The sequence below is a fragment of the Hippoglossus stenolepis genome, chromosome 5 (assembly GCF_022539355.2).
Source record: "Hippoglossus stenolepis isolate QCI-W04-F060 chromosome 5, HSTE1.2, whole genome shotgun sequence".
In the NCBI taxonomy this organism is placed as follows: Eukaryota; Metazoa; Chordata; class Actinopteri; order Pleuronectiformes; family Pleuronectidae; genus Hippoglossus; species Hippoglossus stenolepis.
The window spans coordinates 11,428,619-11,442,789 of record NC_061487.1 but is presented as its reverse complement, the minus strand read 5'-3'; the positions used below and the strand labels follow the sequence as shown (position 1 = coordinate 11,442,789).

Below are 14,171 nucleotides of genomic sequence, written 5' to 3'. Positions count from 1 at the left end.
CTAAATTAAGTTTGTTCAGATCATTAGGATGTCAACCAGTTTCCCAACATGCATTTCTTCAGTGAAAACTCTCCAGAGACCTGTCTGTGTTGTAGTCTAAAGATAGACATGATCTTTTACAGAGTAACTGAACACGTGCTTTTCTTGCATTACCAAACTTTATTGCACATCAAAGCAACATGAGTGACACATGGTCCCAACACTGCAGCACAGTCGAGGACAAAAAGTCCGAGCAACATTTCACTCAGCTGACGTCACGTTTCGTCTCCAGCGAACAACAGTGAACAAACTCTGACTTCTACAGCTAAATCTGAATCAGGATCTCTGTGCATTCGCCTGTGACTCTACAGAGAGCAGTGGGTGGAGGTGGAGGTGGTGCTGAAGGTGGTGGTGAAACTGCAGAGTGGAAGTTGCTGATTTGCAGCTGGGGAGGTGCAGCTAACTCGCCCCCTGGTGGTCATCTAGATGTCCTGCAGGTCCTTCTGGATGTCCCACAGTGTGTTGGCACTGTCCTGCAGTTGGGCCACTTCGTCTTCTGTCAGGGTCATGTTGACCACGCTGGCCACGCCCCCGCTGTTCAGCACGCAGGGCAGACTCAGATACACCTGATCATCGATGCCATACATGCCCTGTCAATCAAAACACCACTGTGTGTGTGAGAGTGTTTTTATAAAACAAAGGTTAGAGTCAACAGATGTGGTCACAGCTGCCAGAAATTCCACTCATACTCAATTTGAGTGAAAAAAGAAAAGATAACTTTGTTAGTTATAAAATCATTGAAAGCACAGGTTTGAATTGAAAGAATTTTTTATAAAGTATTAAATGAGTAACTTGGGGAACAACATTTTTTAAATTATACTCAGATGTTTGCTACTCAGAGTTTAATATGATTTAAGAACGTTGATGATGAATTAGAAAAATAAATTGGAACATACAGACAAAAGTCAGTTGTCATATATAAATGTGAGAGAACCATAATCAATTTATAATAAAGGGATTTTGGTTTAGAAACACATTTTAAAACCCTTGGTATGAACATTAAAATCAAAATGTATGCAATTTATTCTTATTATTAATAACAATCATATACATACAAAGCATTTTTCAAGATGAAGTGCTTTCGAAGTGAAAAGAAAAAATTATAGGGATTAAAAACAGAAATTCTCCTTGTAGGACAAACAAATTGTGTGTGAACGTGTGTTACCTGCACCATGACGGAGACTGGATGAATCCTGTTCATGTTCCTCATGAGGCTCTCCGTCAGGTCAGCTACACTCAGACCGATGGCCCAGTTAGTGTAACCCTTCAGTCTGATCACTTCATAAGCACTGAGACACACATGGAGTTAACTTATTACTGTTAGATGATTTGAAATGTAATAAAGTAATTATATGAGGACACCATAACACTCAGAGGCAGATCGACTGCTGCTTTTTTCCTCTATACTGATCAAAGAGAGACAGTTGAAATTTATTTATTGACTTTTTAACTTGATTCATGTTGATCCATGAATATAAAATGCAATTTTCAAATTCTATTTTCCGGAACACCCACCTAATTTTCATACCAATGCTAATTTATACACATGACAGAGGACGATATGGATCAAATTAAATCAATAATTATCACTTTCCCCCTGTTTTGATGTTCAATTATTATCATAATATTCAAAATAAGATGATAAAAAGTGTAGTTAATGTGTAATACGATTGAATTGAGACCAATCATTTTTTTATTTTACTGGAGTAAAATCCTATATATTAAAAATAAAATGCTAAAACTATACAGATGTACATTCATGATAATTTAAGGTCTAAGTTTTGATAAAATTTGAGTTTATTGTAATTAGAACATTGAATCAAAACATCTTAATGTAGGTATTTGTCACAATATTATCACGTTATTATTTAATGAAAATATGATCCACCTGAGTGGACTCTATGAAGTGAACTCTACCTGTCCACCACCATCTTGTGCGTCTCCTTCCAGTTCTCTTCGTCACAGTCGGTGCCGATGTCGGGGTTAAGCATCTGCAGGTTGACTCCGGCTACGTTTGTCCCGCTCCACACAGGCACTACAACACACGTTCAAACCATCACACTCCTCTCATGAACTGGACATATGACAGCTATTCTTTCTTTCTTTAGTTTGCTCACAGGTAAGTTAGAGCTGTAAATTCTTACCACTAGTGTCTCCATGTTCTCCCAGGATCCACCCGTTGAAGCTGCTGGGGTGGATTCCCAGTTTGTCAGCCATCAGGAAGCGGAAGCGGGCCGAGTCCAGGTTGGTGCCGCTGCCGATGACGCGGTGCTTGGGGAGGCCGCTCAGTTTCCAGGTCACGTAGGTCAGCACGTCCACTGTTTGAACAGAGCTGTTAAAACATCATCTTTGTGTGAGACCCAAAAGACGAGTGAGGAAACGCTGGGTGGACGGTACCTGGGTTGGAAACCACGATGATGATGCAGTCGGGGCTGTATCGGACAATCTGGGGGATGATGTGCTTGAAGATGTTGACGTTCCTCTGGACGAGGTTCAGCCTGCTCTCCCCCTCCTGCTGACGGACTCCGGCTGTCACCACCACAATGCGGGAGTTTGCTGTCACAGAGTAATCTGACGGAGGAGGAGAAAGAGATGGTGAAGAGTGATGTATCCTGAGGTCATTGGGTCTTTTGAACATCAGCCACCCTCACTCATGAGAGTTCAAGGTCAAGCTTTAACTTGTGCCCTTGTTGCACTCTCCTACAGATCCACTCTCTTGATCCAGAGCCACCTGGAGGGTTTATCTGCAGCCTCCATGTTGCTATAGTTTGTCCTCCTCCTTTCACCTGAGAGTGCAACATCAGCCCTGCCAGAAAGACTGTCCTGCAAAGTCTCTTCACCCTACCTCCACAGGAGTGTTGACTGTTGACAAGGCCCTCATGCTTGTCCTACTTTCTTTTAAAAGCCTCCTCCATACGATCCTCCCCTGGCACGGACAGCTCCAGCAGCTCACTCACAGATTCCAATCATTTGTGTTTTAGGATTATCAGCGAATCTTGTATGATGGGTGAATTACGGGATTTAAACTTTTTTGCATGATTTGGATATGAACTGACCTTTGTTTGCGACTATTGTTGGAGTTTTGAGGAAAAGGCTGCCGTGCTGCAAGTCCATCATCTCCCCCTTCAGCTTGTCCTCCATCACGTCCACCAGGGCCAGCTCATCAGCCAGCTCCTGCACACACAGGAGGTCAGAGGCTGCATGACTCTGCTTCACTCAACTATAAACTCATCCAGCAACATATCCACTTGTTACAGTTGGAGTTACTGGTTGAAGTTATATCGATGCATAAGATCAAGTTGTTTAATATATAAATAACCTGACCCACTGGCACATCCACTGTTTATTTAAAACTACAGATCTCTGCATATGCTGTATGTGCTGCCCTGCGGCCACATTATATTATATAAAAAATATGATTAATAGATTAAGATTCATAGTTTATCATAGATCTAAAACCAAATGACTTAAATATAATTTTACTGCAGGATTGCCTGAATTAAATATGAGACCAGAGGCTTCAGTCTCACAAACTGATCAGATCAAAACCTGCTCAATAATATATATTTATTTGTTTTCCTAATCTTGTACCTAGTTACATTGCAAAGAGTTACCTAATTTTCATAAATATACATCTACTGAGTGTTAACAATTAGGTTAAGGGATTCCTCACTGTGATTTAATTTATTTTTCATAGCTTTGGAACTATTGTATTTGCATTACTTTAAATCAGTACTTTATTGTCCCGCTGAAGTCATTTGGCTTATATGGATGCCTTTTGCTTTTTGGAACACCCGATTCTTCCAGAGGGAGCACAGGTCTTTTTGCTGGACTCCAATGATCTTGGAGCTCAGATATAGTTTAAACAGTTTTTGTCCTTCACAGACAACCAACTGAACCAACACAAAAACGAAAATATTAAAAGACTTTCGATTAAATGTTCTCACAGACACCAAAAGAGTTTAGCCGTCTCAACAACTGTATTCTTTGGTTTCCCTGCTTGACGATGTAATCAGTGTTTGCATCAGATTTAAGTTGTGAGTCAAACACTGTTAGACTCTAAGAGCCCAGGGTCTCTGACCTGAGGGTTCTCATGTGTCATAAGTAGCAAGCAGCTAAATATAATACAATATATTCTTTCTCTCTGTATGAGATTAGTGTTTTTTGTACATGGTCCCTTACAAATAAAAGTAAACTAGTTTGTTGCAGCTGCTCAGACAGGAAGCTGCTGCACAACTCGAAGAACAACAAAAGCTGGGTTGAACTGATTTGGTATCACTGTAGATTTCAACAAATAGTTTTTTTCTTTCCAGTCTGCCTGTCACCACACCTTCGTTAGCACCGTGCAGGGTTAACACCCAGATCAGACACCAAGAGATCTGTAATCCACTTTCAGCCTCCGAGGATCCTGGGTGTTACCCAAACCTGTGATAGCAACAGGCTGGAGGGTATCATTTGAGTGGAGGCAGAACCAGTGTTGGGGGGGGGGGGGTTCTCTTACCCTGAGCAGGACGCTGATGGCACAGGCCATGCCGACCTGGCCCACGCCCACCACTGTCACTTTATTCCTGGGCGGCTCAGGAGGACCACTGAAGACCGGGGTGATGAGCTTCTGCAGGATTGAGGCCATTTTAAAAGCTGAGGAACGGAAATGATAGATGTAATCAAGAGTCAGTCATTCAGTGTGTGTGTGTGTGTACATTTCATACAGAGGAACACATCCCTGCAGCCAGAGAGAAGGCTGCGTGCTCAAACTTCATAAATACTGCATTCAGGATACAGCACGTCACAGTCAGAGTACAGAGGAGTCACATATTAGCACTTTTCTCATTAGCACTAATGGATGCATGACCTCTCGGACAGGATCTAGATTTATTACAAGAATAGAGGAAAACACAGTGACTGAGCTCTGTCCCACATTTCTCCTTCTGCAGAGTTGACCTTCAACAGAGACACACTGCAGCCAGACACAGAAACACCAGCGTTATACTTGCATTGCTGGGCGATGCTCCGAGCTGCGAGGTATAAATACCACCATGTGATCAGCATGGCAGACTGAGAGGACACCTGAGGTGGGTTTCCACAGAGCTGCGTGCGCCCTGCATCCACAACACTGTCAAGTCTGTGCGCTCCAGACTGAGGCAGGTATCCGGTCAGCTGCAGCACGCAGCACATGTGACTCAGAGCCGGTGAGCTCCCCTCCTCCCCTCCTCCCCTCCTCCCTCTCCTCACCTCTCCTCCCAAAACGGGGAAGGGAGCAGTGGCCTATAATCGGATGCCAAACTTGACTGAGTGACTGCAGACTGTGGAAGGAGTTACTGTAATCCCTTAACGCTGCCTCCATCTGCCGCACCAGCACTACTGATGAACATCAACCATAACCTAATTGGACGTCGTCTATATAGACCAACTAATTGATGTCTATTTTTGATAATTGGGAATTTATCAAATAATCTATGTTTACCATAATTATGTCTCTAAAATAAGCACAATCCAATGTAGTAGCCTTAACTTCAACTATATTACCATTAGAAACAGAACCTGAATTAAATGCAATTAAAGATAATAACAGTTGATTGTTTATTTAGAGTTGTTTTAATACAACAGAGACATTAAGCACAGAGACATCTGGATAATCCCCTCATCCTGTCCATTCATTAGCCCTGTGACACTGGATTACTGAGAGAAAGCGTCGCACACTTCAAGCATGTAAACACAAGCGGTTAATGAGGTGGCTTATCCTGCAAGGTCGCAGAGGGGACGCTGGCCTCCACAACTTTTCTTTGTGCAGAATAATGTATGGTTAGTGTCTCAATGGTCGAGCAACAGGAGTGTCATCAGATTATTGGCTTGTGTAGAGACCTCATCTTTGTTTACTGCAAAGACACGTTGAGTCGCACTTGAACTTGAACCCAGTCATTCGAAGTAGATAAGACGTTTAGCTGTTTGATGATGGTCAAAATAAACATACAACTGAGGGAAGCAGGTGTACTTACTGATAAAGCCACATATTCAACTGTAAAGTGTAACGCATAAACACAAAGTAGAAACTGTTACACAAAAGGGAGCACACACAATATTTCATGAAAGTGTCCAGTCTCAGTGATGCAGATGATGGTTCTGTTGCTGCATTGGTACATTTGTCAACATCCGCTGTCAAAACAATGGTCAGCAGATTGTGGATATTATTATTATATTATTATATATTATTGTGGATACAAAGATGACTAAATAAATGTGACTTGCAGTTTAATGTGGGTTAAGCAGGATCTGAGCTCAGATATACAGCTGCTGTTTGGTAGAAAATAAGTTGAACTGCACTTTCTTCATAAAAAGACTAGTCTGTCTCAGTCAGATTTCTCAAAGCTACACAAAATGAAAACATGGTTGTTCACCTGTTGTCGAGGGTCCGGCTGAGTTCTTGTCGTGTCTCTGAAGCTTCAGGAGGATTCTCTCTGAGAGTGTGTGTCCTGCTCCTCTCTCCTCTCCCTGCTGTGCTGTCAGGCTGCAGTCTGCTGGATTTATTTGACTAAGTCTCTCCATCCCCTACAAAGTCTCAGTTTGGCCACTCGAACAGGCACCAGCTGCTATTTTCAACAACAACAACAACAACAACAGGCAGGCAAAAACAACAATAACATGCATTTCCTGTTAAATAATAAAGATGTTATAAAACTGTTCCATGTACCACATTGATGCAGGTGTGATGCCCACATTGACAAAGGTTATCAATAACACAAATGACCATTATGATTATGATTATGGATTAATATTGATTATTTATAACATCACTGCACTGGTAAAGATCCAATGAAAGGCCAATGCAATGTTTTGGCTGAACATTTTCACATTAAAATTATTCCAGTACTTAACCTGCAGAGACGGGAGCTCCATGGAGCCTCTGAGCTGCTCCAGTTTAGACAGTAATGTAAAGGGTGAAATTCAGTAAGCTGCTGTAGTGCTTGTTAAACCATATGAAGCTAATTTGTTACATGAGCTATATAAATAAAACTGGCCTGACAACCAGCTGTTCCACGGTCACGTTCATTTTGATATTTCCATTGGATGGAAGGAGAGTAGGGACCTGTCACATCAGCCTTAATAATAACAATTATAATAATATTTAATAATAATAATAATTATGATGCAGCTCTCACAGCTCTCAGCACCTGGAGGACATTTAGACAAAGACAAAACATGTAGACAAAGGAAACCTGTGCACTACAATGAAACATAACAAAGATGAAAGTTGAGGTCCTCAGTGGATTAGGACAATAATTCATATTTTTACAGTTGCTCAGGTGAAATATATAAAATAAAAACTGATTGCCGTTTTTCCAATTCAAAAGACCTTTCTTAGAGTTTAGATCGAGAGCGGGCTCATCACGACTGTCAGAGGCTGCAGCTAGTGCACACCTCAACTGGTTTGTCTAACAATTAACATTTTCAAGTACCCCAACAATAAATGGTTCATAATACACTGTGATGTAGTTGTAAGCAGCTAGAAGATATTTAACTATTTATTAATGTGCAGTACATACCAGCTTCTCATAAAACATGTTTTATGTTTTCTGTCATTCATACAATTGCTTCAATTTTGTGTTTATGCATAAGTTTTAGTTGATAATTGTTTTAACACACATTTACAATTTATTTAATACCATTTTATATTTCTTATAAAAGCTAAACGGAGCGAACCGACTGTTTCCTTGAGGAATTGATCAACTACTTTTATGCAAATTATATATAATCTATTTCTTCTTGGTGTTATTAAACTATAGCCTATTCTTAAGGATGTGTGATCATCATTATCCATTCAATTTCTAAATCAGAAGAGAATTAATAATTGCTTACATATCTGTTGTTTTTAATGTCCACTTTCACTTTAAACACAATGTGACTATTAACAGCAGCCATGATATTCACTGTGATAACATTTGACTAACATGCTTTTAAAAATCCTACAAAGTATGGATTGTTTGTGAAAATGAAGGAAAACATGTCTTGTAACAACCAAGTTTATTTTATGATACACTGCCTACATTATCATAAATAAACAGATTCAAAATCCTTACCCACATAACCCCTGTCGTTTCTGTCCAATGTGGGAGAGCTGCCTGCTGATGAATCAGTTGTGTTAAGTCAGAAAGGTTCAGATTAAGATACAGTTTCACACTTGCATGTTTTACATATTGCTTTCAAATGTTACCTTAAAATGTGCTGTAAAAAATGTGACTTTAGAAAAATATGAAAATAGAAACAAAGATGCCCCAGAAGTCCTCCCACTCCCTGACATCACCTCCAGTGAATAAATCCACACACCCCACAGAAACCTACAGCATCTTAATTCTGGTAATTTGCACAGGCAGAAGTAGTCGAGAGCTCTGAAGAGAATACACCGATTAATTGTCCCAAAAAAAGATTTACTTTCTCCTTGCGTTTTCTTGGTAAATCTGCCGTGTCTGGACACATGCAATCAGTGTGGTGGGCTATGTGGGTGCACGTCAACAGCCAGTCCTGCGTTTAGGACCGAAGGATCAGAGATCTAATTTAAAAAAAAGAGCGAAATAAAGACGGTACAATAGAGCACTAAAAACCCAAAGCATGTCAACTCATATGGGCACACCGGCAGGGCTGGAGAAATCAATCTATGATCAAACACTGCAATGTCAGATAAATTGTAGATAATCAACACTAAAAAAGTCGTTTGCAAATTGATGAGGATGCTGAAACAAGATGTCGCAAGTGATAAAGTTTCATCATCTATTGACAGTAAAAGCCATGATAACAATACAGAGGGACCAGAATAATCAGCCAGAGACATGAAGCCCCAAATAAGGATGAGTCAAGCAGTGGTAGATTAAAACAAAGTTATAATTTCACCTTGACTGTGGGCTGATCATGCAGTGATGTGACCTGACCATGTGTCTCCTCCCAGCACAGACGAACACAAAAAGGTTTGAGCTGAATTGACCTGAGCACCATAGAAATAATGCGTTGTTCTACCTAAGTCTACAGCTACTGAGCAAATTCTGAAATTCATAGAGAAACACATGAAGACATTCTGGTATTAGTAGTAGCGCTGCTTTGTGCTTGAGGGGAGGGCACTAAGTGCTAACAGTGTCCAGGCACTTCACCATCAGAAAAACACCTGGCACGGAGCATTACAAACTACAGTATGACCTTCAAAAACTAGAACCATGCATGAATAAACTGGCCTCTCCACTCTGCACTTTTTTCTACAGACGAGGGTTAAATACGCACAAAGACACAAACAATTCACAGGTTAAAATCAACATTAAAATGAGTCTCTTCTGACTGCCACAAAAACAGTGTTATCGAGAAGCTACAGTTTGAGTTATACCTCCCTCGTGTGGTGGGAGGAAAGCTGGAACGGAGAGAGGAGAAAGTTTTCATTCCGATTGAAACTGTGTCCTTTTTCCCGACCGTGTAGGAAAAGATAAGAGGTGAGCCGAGGTTTCTGCTGGAGCTGTGGTGTGCTGTGGCAGGGAGGCAGATGTGGACATGGCGAGGGACTGCTGAGGGTCTTTAGTTGCCAGCGTTGTCTGCAGCACCGGCGCTGCTGCTGATGCCCAGGTAGCTGGCTGCGTTGTCTGCAATACCCTGGAGCGGGACGATGACGCCGTCCAAGAGGCCTTTGAGGGTGTTGATCTGTTCTACATCCAGGTTCTGGCAGGCATAGTAGAGAGAACCACCCACGACAACGAGGAGCAGGAGCGTGAGCAACACGGACAGAAAGCCTCGTCGGCCTGAGGGTTTGCTTGAAGAGACGGTACTGCCCGGTCGAGAAAAGGACTCTGAGTAAGTGCGGCTCTCGGTGTGGACGCTGCGCAAAAGGCGGGACTCATCCAGCCAGTACTCGCTCGGTTTTAGAGGTCGACCGGCCGCCCCTCGGATCGGACGCCTGCAGCTTGCACTGATCAGAGAAAAGATTTAATCAAAGTTTCACATTAACTTGGCATAAATATTTAACTTAAGGACCAACAAACTAAGTTTTTCAGAAGCTTTGAACTACATCCATGATTTCCCTCAGCTAATGTTTGCTCAGCTGGTAATGAGATAACTGTACCATCTTACACCAAAGACGTCTCTGGGGTTAGTCTTAGATTTCAGAGGTGACAACTGTCGCAATGAAAATAAAGCCAATTCCATCCACTGCACAACACCATGAAATATTGTTAAATTAGAGAAAGCTAGTGATGGAGCCTTGAATTAGGATCAAACTTTTAATCCAAGGTGAATTTAATGGCTTTATGGCGTGATTCATGTGCAAGCCCAAGAAATCAATAGTTACCTGATGCCTGTTGGTGTGCTTATCTCATTGGCAAGGATATCTTCAACAACGCTCTTGCTGGCCTTCTTTGGCGTCTCTTCAATAATAACTTCCTCCACCACCTGTCAATGTAATATAGAAACATGTTAATGCAAATGGAAAGAAATACTTATATTCCAAGCTGGAGAATGTCCCTCACCTTGGTTTGTCGTCTACTGCTGCTGGTCCTGGCAGTGACGGGAGCTTTACCTCTGCTCCTCACAGGCCTCTCTACCACAGGAACAGGCTCTGGTTCTGGTTCTGTCTCTGGCACAGCAATCTCCTCTGAAAAAACACAGGTGATATAAACAAACAGTGCTACAAGGGGACACACATTGTTCTTACCAAACGTAACCTGGTTAACCTTGATAAACTTGTATGATGCAGGTTATTGGAATTTACAAAGACTATGGGCAGCGTGCAGTGAGCTCACCATCTTCCTTGTCGCTGTAGTGGTCAGAGTTTGTGTTGCCGTTCTGGTTAGAATCTGCCTTGGGGAGAGCTGATATGTCTGTAGGAGCTTCAGGTTCAGCCGGCGGCTCATCCAAAACCTTCTGCAGCTTCTTCTCATACACTTTACGTGTAGAGGCTGAGCGATGGGGACAAGGATAAAAACAATATTGTTACATATTTAATAGGATGAGTAACCTCACAGATGCATGTAGTGCTGCTTCAGTGAGCACAATTTTCACCTATCAGTTATTGCATTCACATTACACTCTATTAGGATCAGTCAGGAAAGCAGGTTTCAGTAACATGTATTTATTAATAATAATGGGGATACTGTCTAGTATATGCATTGTTCTAGCATTTCAGTTTTATTATCCCACTGATACTGGAGCAGTGGTCTCGCACTTGTTGGAAACAAATGTAAATGCTGTGAACAAAATGTGATTCGAGTGTGGTCTTTGACTTGACTGCGACAGTGGCACAATAACACAAACCATTATCTACGTATCTTTGCAACTTTACAATTGTTAAAAATCCTACTGAACAAAGTTGTTAATGCTACAAAAGTTTTTAAATGATAAAAACATCTTGATATATAATTTTAATAATCTTAGCACTCAGGGTTTCTGCAGGTTTTGGTAAATATATTCAAGACCAACCCCAAACATTATAATACAACCTGTAATGGAATACCTGTTGCATAATCATATCATAAAAAGTATGAAAAATATCAATGAATAACCAAAAGGACTATTTGATGTCACATTTCTGTCAGAAGCACTTCTCAGTTTTTCACAACAATCTCTACACAACCTGGACAACGTGTAGAAAATAGATGGACAGATGGATCAATCCATTAAAACTAGCCAAAACAAAATAAGATAAACTAATAAGTTCCATGTATGTATTCTATATTTAGCCGGGGTACCACAGTACCGTACAGTACAGTTTGAACAAAAGTAAATGTGTTTTTATTTGATTTCATTAAGTTGAAAATCAAAAACTGATATTCATATTTGCATGAAAAAGCTGATTAAGTTAAGAATGAAGAAGAAAGAAATGACTAGATCTGGTGTTTGGGTTATGATACCAACATATCAAGATAATAACAACTAAGTTAGATGAACCAGTTAAAAGAAACACAAAATATCTGTTTCAATTGCTTTTAAAAAGTAAATTTCTGTATAACGTAGTTTACAGAAGTGCAAAACCATAACAGAATAATTGTTTATGTTTTTAAGTGTAATTGCCTCCTGGTACTCACCAACAATGGGCCCTGACTCCACACCATGCTTTGCCAGCTGTTGTTTCAGATCTTCATCTGTGAGATCTGTCACCTCCACTTCTGCTGTGCGAGGCTTGTCTGTTTTTTTGGTGGCTTTCTGCAGAAGAATCAAAGTTCAATAACTCACTCTTTACGATACAGACGATCACAGCATCGCATCAACCAATAAAAAGCAACAAAAGCTCAATTGTGTCATTGCATTAAAATAAACTTACTCTTCCAGAGCGGCTCTTGTTGGACACCACGGGGGCGGGCAGCTCCTCGTCGCTGGAGAAGGTGTCTGCTGGCGGGCTCGTCTTGCTGTTCAGCACGGTTAAGTTCTTCAGGTACAGCTGCACGTACACTTCTTTCTTGTGCTCTCCGCTGGGAAGTGGCACATCGTTGGCGGCGAGCTCGTTCTTCAGCTTCTCTTTCGTGAGCACCGTCGGGTCCACGAGGAATTCAGCCATGCTTCTTCACTTTGCTCTCGCTCTCTCAGTCCGCTGCGAGGTTTCGGGTTTCTTTCTGCCGCTTCAGTCCGCAGCTGCAAACAACATCCGCAGCAGCGGGAACGTGAGCGAACAGCGCTGTTGTCAAACAAGACTGGCGCCTTCCCCCTGCTAGCGGGGGGGGGGAGAAGCGGCCGGATGGAATAAACACCTCGTTCTGCTTCTTAGCCCGACAGTTAGAACACTTCCGGGTAGCGCGGAATTTTCGAAAGCAGATACGCGCTAATGCTGCGAGCGGAGCTGGTGCAGAAATGAAAATTTCGGCGGCAGTAACGGGGCTGAGTTAGCTTAGCTTAGCTTCACACCGGTGCACTTGCTTCTGTCTGTCCGCGGTCGCAACAAGGCCACGCAACAAGCAGCGCCGCTATTGGACGGAGCCCCGCAGCACGCCGCGCGCTGATTGGCCCGCTATGAATGGAACAGTCGCATGCCGCCGCCACAAAGAAACCTCGCGCGGAGTATTTCAGATGGTGACTTACACTAATCACCCGACGATGTTTACACCGATGATCCCTTCACTGACTTCACTCTGTTGACAGACGGGACAGACGCGGGTTTAAACAAATTCGAGTCGTATCAAGCGACGAGAGAACGACGTTAATGGCGGTTTGATGGTGCTGATTGTTTACCAATGTTATGACAGCTGCAGTTTCCCTTGCGACGAATCACGGCTGTCATGTGAATCGGCTCGAATTCAAAATGGACAGTTTACATTTAATATCAACAGTCACAGTCATGGCCGGGGGCAAAATACTTTTAAAAAATCACTGACAACAGCTTCTTAATTGTGGATGTTTCCTAGTTTTCTATGTGAGTAAGCACATTTTAAAATGATTTATGTCAGAAAAAAAACAAAACAATATTAAATATACAAACTGAGCAATACATCTGCTATTTGAAAATCATCATATTTATAGTCTTTTGGACCCCCCTGTACATATACATATGGTTAAGTTAAGGGGTTATCAACAAGGAGAAATTAGAGTTACCACCGACTAAACGAGTGCAAAAAGCAAAAAACCTTATAATGTGCTCATGGCCAACAAAATATTATAAGTAAAGTGAAAAACTAAAGTAGTGGCATGAACAGAACAAGATAAAAAAGATGTATGTACTATATTTATTTCACAGTTTGATAATAAAAACAATTTTAAGTTGCAGCCTTACAATTCAACAAGCATCTGACTTTAAAAACGTATAACTTGACACTGGAAATGAGGAGGGGCTCTGAGAGGCTCTTTTGTTATAGATACAAGAGATTGTCTGTTAAACTTTTTATTAATCTTAAATTTTCATGGAATAATAAGAATGTAACATTTTTAAATTCTAGATTAAAGCTAAAACTACTAAGTCCAGCCTTTTTTGGGGCCCCCACGTTGGGGCCTTTGGTTCTCATTTCCACTGCTCCTCTCACTTACACACCCCTGGTTTAAAAATTGCATAATGCAGTGGTGAGCAAATGTTGTAGATGAAAACTGCTCCTATAACAGAAGAGGGCAGCATGAGACACATTATCAGTGTATCAGCAGGTCTGGAGTTTTATACAGCACCAAATGTAGTTTCCTCACAAGAACGG

General features: G+C 41.5%; 2 protein-coding genes across 3 annotated transcripts; both read right to left on the bottom strand.

Annotated features, from left to right (window-relative positions):
* Nucleotides 1-139: 139 nt before the first annotated feature.
* Nucleotides 140-6,592, bottom strand: LOC118110272 (L-lactate dehydrogenase B-B chain). Of its 2 annotated transcripts, none has more exons than XM_035157999.1 (8): nucleotides 6,435-6,592; nucleotides 4,541-4,677; nucleotides 3,096-3,213; nucleotides 2,437-2,610; nucleotides 2,184-2,357; nucleotides 1,957-2,074; nucleotides 1,205-1,328; nucleotides 140-629 (listed from the first exon to the last, which is right to left on the bottom strand). In XM_035157999.1, the coding sequence occupies exons 1-8, from the start codon at nucleotides 6,580-6,582 to the stop codon at nucleotides 462-464; spliced, it is 1,161 nt and encodes a 386-aa protein (XP_035013890.1). In that variant the 5' UTR covers nucleotides 6,583-6,592; the 3' UTR covers nucleotides 140-461. The 2 variants fall into 2 exon arrangements, with proteins under 2 accessions (XP_035013890.1, XP_035013889.1); XM_035157998.1 differs by lacking the exon at nucleotides 6,435-6,592 and adding an exon at nucleotides 5,034-5,190.
* A 1,449-nt stretch (nucleotides 6,593-8,041) lies between these two features.
* On the bottom strand, nucleotides 8,042-13,220 carry tmpob (thymopoietin b). Its single transcript, XM_035157170.2, has 6 exons — nucleotides 12,323-13,220; nucleotides 12,087-12,204; nucleotides 10,806-10,961; nucleotides 10,533-10,657; nucleotides 10,355-10,455; nucleotides 8,042-9,976 (listed from the first exon to the last, which is right to left on the bottom strand). The coding sequence occupies exons 1-6, from the start codon at nucleotides 12,554-12,556 to the stop codon at nucleotides 9,589-9,591; spliced, it is 1,122 nt and encodes a 373-aa protein (XP_035013061.1). The 5' UTR covers nucleotides 12,557-13,220; the 3' UTR covers nucleotides 8,042-9,588.
* Nucleotides 13,221-14,171: the final 951 nt, after the last annotated feature.